At 37.0% G+C, this 8,656-nt stretch overlaps 1 protein-coding gene across 1 annotated transcript in view; it reads left to right on the top strand.

Annotated features, from left to right (window-relative positions):
• Nucleotides 1-8,656, top strand: part of nipal2 (NIPA like domain containing 2) — a gene marked incomplete in the record, with an annotated part of 51,368 nt that overhangs the window by 32,058 nt on the left and 10,654 nt on the right. The window contains 1 exon segment of the mRNA XM_014023518.1: nucleotides 2,141-2,262. Coding sequence (XP_013878972.1) covers nucleotides 2,141-2,262 — 122 coding nt within the window.

Here is an 8,656-nt window from a genome sequence, read left to right on the forward strand (position 1 = left end):
CAGTTCTATTAGAATCTACTGTAGTAAAAATATAATGGAATTAACATTAGTGTGACATCAGATTTTTGTTATAAATAAAAAATGCATTACTGGAAAGATGACATTAATCACATATTGCAAAAAAATCTTGCTACTGGGATGAACAGTTGAGATATTCTCAGTAAAAAGAAGTAAAGACTTCGAGGAACGCCTGCATGTAAACAATGTTGCTACAGTGGCTAACAACACAGATTGTAGGGAAGAATCTGATGTTTCTTTAGATTATTTTGAGTCACAATCAGAGAGATGAAAAAGAGTCCGTGTTCAAATAATAATGTTTCAATAAACAAAGACCAGGAAGTTCCCCTTCACTTCCTGTTTCACTTTGGTTGCGCCAAGTTCCAATAAATAAATGGCAGTTATGTGACAAAATAGGTAAAATCATGTGTATTACGCCAAATTTTTATGTGATTTTTTTTCCATATTTTGTAGTTGTAGAAGAAGCATCCCACAGGAACTTTAAAAGCATTCCTTCAAGAAATTCATATCGCCTACTGCCTTTATAGCTGGGATTTTAGACTCAGACCACATTATGATGAGAAATGACGGAGTTCTATATGTTTAGGTCAAACCTCGACAATGATGTCATGCAACAATCTCATACGCTGTTACCAGACACACACCCAAAGCATGTGTTGTGAATGACTCAGATAAAATTTTTCGACCACATCAAATTTTAGCTTTATATCTGTAAAATGGACTTTTAGCCATTTTTCTATTGTCTAATGTCAGTTAACTATGGTGTTCATCTTAAATTGGATTACCTCCAAAAGCTATTCAGTTATTAACACACATCCAGTGATTACTTTAAGAAAGTTTCATTCAAATGTATCCATAGCAGCAGGTTGAGTTCAACAATTAATGCTACATTTTGAAGCTAAGATCTGGTGCATTGTGTAGTACACAGAGTATGTGTTGGTACTCATACTACCTCACAAACCTTTAAGATAATACTGACTGAATTTTTTTAGGTCAGTTGGCTTTAGTGACCATTTTAAATTGAGCTGTCTCTGAATGGACAATTTCCTGCAGATCTACATCCAAAGATTATTTCCTAAAAAAATTTTTGTTGAAATCCATCCTGTGTTTTGTGAGATATTTTGCTAACAGACACATAAACGCACACAGAGAGACAAGCAGAAACGTTATTTTGTTTGGGCGAAAGGTGACATCAATCAGAGGAACACACTTATGGAATGAACTGCCGCAAATATCAGAGACTATGACAGTTATTCCATTTTTTAAAAGAAACTTAATGTTTGGCTTAAAGAAAATCAGCCATGCATTCATTCCTAAATTAATTTAACTGTGTACCTTGTAGTCAGAGGTGTTTGTTGGACAGTGTTAAATTTTGTCTGTTTTGTGCACTTGTTTTATAAACTGTTACTTTTTATCTGCGCAGGACAATGGATGAAATGTAGCTGTGCTAATTCCAGCGCATTTATATTCACATAATATTGATTAATGTGCATCGTCCTTTTCAATAAATAAATGAAATGAAATTATTGTCAGCTTTTTGGCAGTAGGCAATGATAATTAACTGCAGAAATATTTAAGAGAAGAAAGTTGATTTTCACTTTGCCAAGACCAAATTTACACAATATAATTTTAAATGTAATTTATGTTTCTGACATCATTTTGAAACAGTCAAGATGTATTTGAAACATACGTGTGAATGTAAGGTGTGTTTAGCTTCAATCTGAAAAGCATCACACCTATAAGTTGGTGTGTATATTAAAAGGTAAATAAGTTAACAGCAGCAATATGTTCCACTTTTCTTTAGCAACACGATGTTTATTTGTTTTTTATAATCATTTTGCAATTCCTTTTTTAAACTTTGGTGCAAGCTTAGCAAATAGAAAAAAAGACGTAAATATCATTTAAGCTGTTTGAATTAAGGACTCAAAATGCTTTCAAGAAAATTCAAACTGGTACCTTTCATTTTAAATTACAGAGGAGGTAATTATGAAATATGAGTCTTGGACTTTATAAATGATGACTAATAATGAGCCAAAGTGGTGATCAATCAGCAAAATCAGTGAAATTATTCAAATAAGCTGTTTCACCATATTTAACATCTCTCTGGTCTTTTTTTTTTTAGGTGGCAGCTTGGCAGTAACAGGAACGTACCTCCTGGTGACCTTTGCCCCCCACACGTCGACACACATCACAGCTCACCTGGTTCAGTACTATGCCGTCAGCTGGCACTTCCTGCTTTACCTTGTGTGTAATCCTTTTTGTTACATAATTTTACAAACACTAGCTACTGATAGTAAAATAAAAGTTACTTTCTTTTAAAAAAGAAGCCTTTTTTAAATTAGTTGAACACAAAAGTATTGCAGGACCTGAAATTCACTGCGGGATAGTGGATATTGCACAAATCTTGTTTTGATAAATACAATAAATTACAGTGTTTTTTGTTTGTTTGTTTGTTGCCCCACAAGCTCCTTACTCTGTATACAGTACGTGCAGAAGATGAAATAAACTATATTGGCTCAGAGACTAGCTAAAAGTATGCAGCGGAGTGGATACGATCATAACAAGAGATTATTTTGAAACTAAATCCCTAAAAAGACATACTTGGAYGTATTTTGATCTCTGCAACATGATAAAGGGACAAGAGTTATTCAGCAGCTCCTGCTGCAGACATCCAGAGAGCTGCTAAGATAACAGACATGAAGGGTGAAGGAGGCAAATGAAAGCAGCATATTAATCTGATTCTGTAGTTGTGCTTTTAAGTAATTATCCCCTCAAAATGAGTAAATCCCCCTGCTCTGAAATAGGTAAGGTGGATTTACCCACACATTCAAAAGTGAATTTCAGGCACTGTAGATTAAAGTTTGATGTAATCTCTAACCATCTCCCAAAGAGCAAGACTTTGTTCAAATCATGGATAATGTTTATTTTTATTTTTACTGCTGCTCTGTTTGCTGCAGATTGAACTTGAGTCTGATCAGATACCTTTTTTCCCCAGGTAGAGTAAATATAGAAAGTTAATAAAAAATATGTAGGATAAAGAATGACCTCAAATATATCATTTCATATAGGAATTCACATGAACCACCAATGTTTTTATTTTTACTTTTTTAGTTTAGGCTCATTATAAGCATTTTGTTGCAGTCAGTGGAGGACTGGACCCAGAATGTAGACAAACTTGAGGGTTTCAGAAAAAAACAAACTTCTTCGATAAAAACAAAAAGCTGTTGACGCAGCCAAATTTTAAAAAATGGGAGTTGCCAGGAACACAAAGTGGAGACACCAAGATGACTTGTGATGTAGGAAGCAATATCTCACTGCTAGTGAATAGAAAGATGTGGCCTGAATATATAGGGCAGAGAAGGAAACAGGTGAGAGTGACAGGCTGACTGAGAAAAACACTGAGAAACTGACTGAGAAGTAAGAGGTAGCACGGGGACAAACAAAAACACGGATCTGATAAGAACACCAGTAACAGAACTAAACACAAGGATCTACTGTACAGCTACAGAAAACCATAACTAGAAAAAATGTTTTTCTTTGTAAAAATAAGTGTGCATTGAAAATGCATCAAGCCATTGCCATTGCCATTGGCCAAAAGGCTACACATACAGTAATAAACAGTATGTGCAAATATAACACTAAAACCAAAAAACAAAACATAAAACTTATTTGATATAATTAGACATAAAAYATAATCATTTACTGCAAATAAGTCAAATATCATGCATTATTAAAAGCCATCTAAATTCCCYAAAAGTCCAACAACATAATACAACTCTAAGCATTTACTGCTACACAATCTACTGCTTTGTGTCTTTTACCTGTTYATTTTCTTACTACGTCATGTTGGGATTTGAACCATGGATCTTCTGGTTGAGAGATAAGAGCTTAACATCCATGCTGTGCTCTTGATGAGAAGCTCTGTAGCCTTGATTGTTTGTACCTGAGAACTGAGCTTGCATGTTTTTAATTATGCTAATTAGGTCACATGCAAACAYTTCAAAATTTATTTTTGTKTGTGAGAAAACAATTCATCCAACCTATTTAATGTTGGAGCAGACTGAGGTGGAATTTGAACCACAGCCCTGTGATCCATATGCAGTAACTTATCCTCTATGCTATGTGCTCCCTGAGAGCACATCCACCCATTTTTTTTCTTTTTTCTGGTGTGTTGAGCATCTTTACCCAGCATCCTGCATGCAGCTACTCTTGACATAACAACACCGAACAATAAACAAAGTAAACAAATAAAATATATGTATGCATAAAATTAAAAAACAAAGTTTGCAAAATAGTCAAGTGTTGTTCGGTATTACAGTCACAATCTCTATTCTTTGCTTTAATCAGTGCTGCTGAAGAAGTAGAGGCAGAAGGTGGAAAATTGGCAAAAAGTAGCATGGAAACCATAATGAGAGAGCTTGACATTTGTTGGCTGCTAATTAGAGATTATTTGATACTAATGAAAGTATGACAGGAATCTCAGAACTTCCATCATAACACTGTTACACAGGGGCAGTGTTGGACCAACAGCAAGCTGCTGACGTGACATGTTTCTAATGTATCCTAAAGAAGCTCAAATAAAGTTTATTATTTCATTAACTGTAAATAATACAAAGACCAAAATTCATAGCAGGCATCTTCTGAAAGATCTTAATAATTAGAAGTTTGAATGGTTGCAAAAGCATCAAGCTTGCAGGAGTAGTTAAGTTGCAAACTATTTCATAGGAAGACCAAACATTATTTCAATAGTGTGCATTTACAATACACACTAACTAGAAACATTCAGGGTGCACACTAAAGGTGTAAATCAGCCCTTTTATCACAATACAATATTATATCAATTTGTTTGGATGACGATAAAATGCTTTTCCATCATAAAGTCTGTCATGATACAATTTCAATTTAATTCACAAGTCTGCGAGTCTGGACATGTGATATGTATCACATGTCCATCTAACTGGACATACACTATATTGCTAAAAGTATTCACTCACCTGCCTTGACTCATATGAGCTTAAGTGACATCCCATTCCTAATCCATAGAGTTCAATATGATGTTGGTCCATACTTTGCAGCTAGAACAACTTCAACTCTTCTGAAGGCTGTCCACAAGGTTTAGGAGTGTTTATGGGGATTTTTGACCATTCTTCCTGAAGCACATTTGTGAGGTCACATACTGATGTTGGACAGAAGGCCTGGCTCTCAGTCTCCACTCTAATTCATCCCAAAGGTGTTCTATTGGGTTGAGGTCTGGACTCTGTGCAGGCCAATCAAGTTAATTCACACCAGACTCTGCCATTCATAGCATCCCTTTATAGACCTTGCTTTGTGCACTGGTGCACAGTCATTTGGATGGGTGAGCAAAGATTTTTGCAATATAGTTTAGCTCAGGGATCATCAATTCCGGTCCTCGAGGTCCACAACCCTGCATGTTTTACTTTTTTCCCTTCTCTAACACACCTGATTCAGTCAATGAATTACCTCTTCCTAGTTCTGCAGAATCTTGAAAATCATCCATTCATTCAAATCATGTGTGTTGGAGAAGAGAAACAAGTAAAATGTGCAGGGCTGCGGACCTCGTGGACCAGAATTGACTTTCCCTGGTGTAGCTGCATGCGTTTTGTTCTCAGCTTCATGTCATCCATCCCCTTATGGCACATACTAAACTTTTTGCTCCTCCTTGGCATATTTAAGTACACTATATTGCCAAAAGATCTGTTAGCACCCAGCAAATAAGTTGATGGTGACGTTTGGCGACTACCCAAACCTTAACTCAGTATCTGTAAAACTGACTGAGTTAGAGCCTTTTTATGCTCCTTTATTCTCTTATTATTTACTGACAGTTTCATTTAAATCTGTCCAGTGGTTCTTCAGATATTTCACTAACAGAGTTCACTGCTGTCATGGACTAAATATTTATCTGTTTTCCCTTGACACTGTTCATCCTGTATCTTTCTGATAGCTCGTTACGCTCTCGTTGTCTGGACAACGGGACTCCATGATGGACTGGTGGGAGCCTTGTGACTGGCTGAACAGTACATTTGGCGCAGACTTTTCTTGGCATTATTTCCAACGTGTTTCTGCTTTTGCCACCACAACTGCAGTTTTGAAAACTGATCTTGCTTGATCAGTTGACACTCATAGTATTAGTTGGGGATAACTCTTGGCTACTACCACACCAACATTTAACTCAGTATCTATGAGTTATTAGGTAATGTTGATTGGCTATGGCAGCCCTCTTGAACTTTTWTAACTACTGTTCAACAGTTAATCTGATGTCAATATTAATTTGAGAGGGTAAAATCCTTCCAGTGGTTCATGTGAAATTTTGCTAACACTGCAAACAAAAGAAAAACGATATTGCACTTTTGCATTGAGCAGTGGGTAATAACGATGGGTAATCTGCTCCCGGGGTTGTTTTACATTTGAGGTTTGTAAGAGCAGAAAACAGAATGATCATATTTTTTGTCCTCTATGGTAAAAAATAAATAAACAAAAACAAGCTGCCTCCATCTCATAGTTTGCAAATGCATTACCTCTCATCCATGTGCTCTCCTGGTCCAATTTCACCTCAGGCAACTCTGGCATAAACACAGCTGTTACCAYAGTGACAGATCTAAAATACAGAGCTAAGCTGCAAAAAGAAAAATTAAACAATATATAAAAAAATGTTTTCTCTCCAAACTCRATGTAAAAATGTTCATGTTGACTTTAATTGTAAACCGCTGACTTGGTTAAAAGACCTCCTGAGATGTTTTTGGAGGAGCCTTTCAGCYGCAGGAGGTCAAACCCTGCTGATGCCAGCACTACAGTCACGTACAGCCTGTTGTATTTTTGACGAATAACMATCACTTACGCAGGGAAATTTGTTTGCACGCTTTTTTATTGAAATGTTTTAACAAACCTTGGACATAAAATTGCTTCAGACAGAGAAGCAGACACATGGGATGACAGCTTCTCAGACTGAATGAACCCCAGAGGCAGCATCTTTATTCAGGGCACAACATCTCCTTCAGCCACTTTCCACACACCACTCCTGAATCCCATATGTCCACAATGAATGGAAACTCTGAGACAAAAACAACGACTTGATGAAAAGGAAAAAGAGAAATGACTGCAAAAACAAAACATTTATTTGTTAAAACTGAGCTGCTTCCTCTGGCTGCAKTGATTGGCGAAGTGTAAAAGGAAACGGTGTTTAGCATTTCAGCCGGCAAATATGTTAATTCTCATCARCCGGCGGAGGAGCGACCTCCAACAAGTGTGAGATTAACTCAGGCTGGTGATTAATCAGAGGAAATGAAACATCCATTGTCGTCTTCTGGTTGTTCACAGAGGTCATCACACCCTCCAGTTTCCAAGGCCTGTTTGGTGTTATTCACAGGGTGTGGAGTGTGAACTGCTGTTAATGACCCAGGTCCTTGGTAATCCATTTCAGCACTGAATAATTACATTTTGACATAAGCTCTTTATTGAACGTACTTGCTGCGACACCAGTATGATATTGAGAGAGATGTAAAGGGCAACTCTCCCTTTTTGTGCTGCTGTGCTCCTTTGTTGCTCTCCAGCTGAGCTGCATGATGTTTGTTAGAAGTCCATGAATGACTTAATGTGATTGGATTTACAAGGACGGCCCCGGGCTTGTCTCAGTGAGAACAAGAATATGTTTTAGTTACTTATTTCAGTTCAGATGTGCTGTTTTGCTGCATGTTGTCAGGTTTTTAGTTTCTGTCATTATTGAACTCTTTAAAGGGGRCATTTCATGAAAAATCCACTTTTTTAGCTGTCAAATACATTTTTGGAGTCTCTGGGAGGCAGAAAATTTCAATTTAGTTTCTCCTGGTACTGTGTAATCTTTATTTTCTGTTTGAGTCATATTTTTCATTTTCTGAACTATTATTTCACAGAATACACTACGGAGCTGCCAAATAAGGTCTGAACTTAACAACTACAATTTGGTGGTCTTCATTCTCCTCTGGCTCTGGGTCAGATCTGGTTCTGGATCAGACATGTCAGGCTGGATGGACAAGTCTTCCCTTCTTGACATCTTTTAATTAATTTGTAAAAAAAAACATTTCTGAGCAGCTATATAGTCGTAAATTCCTCTATCAAACTAGAATGGACCACTCTGGAAGCTGGAGGAGAGCGGAGTGTGAAGCACATTGTTTGGATTTAAAAGTGGTGGTATTATGTATTTTTCAGACAGTTCTATTCTATACCACAATCAAGTAACTGTAACCTTCAGTTGTTATAAAAATGCTGTATTTGACTTTACATTGTAGTCTATATAAACACCTTGAAATTGGCCTCTGTCTCTTTAAGAAGCTCCTACTGATTCTGACACTCCCATTTCAGCACGTCTTCACAACGTTTCAGGGGAGGGGTGCTCTGTGGGGCAGACGCTTGGCTGCAGACTGAGCACCACGGAGGAGATTTGTATGAATAGGCAGAGTTTTGTACCAGCAAGTTTTCAGGCAGCTCCACATGACCACAGGAGATTCAAGGATTTCTCAAACTGCTGCAGGAAAATACATCCAATTTGGCTTTACAGGGATCTGCAGGTCTGTTTTTGACCAAATTTACCTCAGCTTTAGTGTTGCTGTTACTCTGTATGCTACATAAACGGAAGATCAAAGAC

Source organism: Austrofundulus limnaeus, unplaced genomic scaffold, assembly GCF_001266775.1.
Source record: "Austrofundulus limnaeus strain Quisiro unplaced genomic scaffold, Austrofundulus_limnaeus-1.0 Scaffold374, whole genome shotgun sequence".
Classification (NCBI taxonomy): Eukaryota; Metazoa; Chordata; class Actinopteri; order Cyprinodontiformes; family Rivulidae; genus Austrofundulus; species Austrofundulus limnaeus.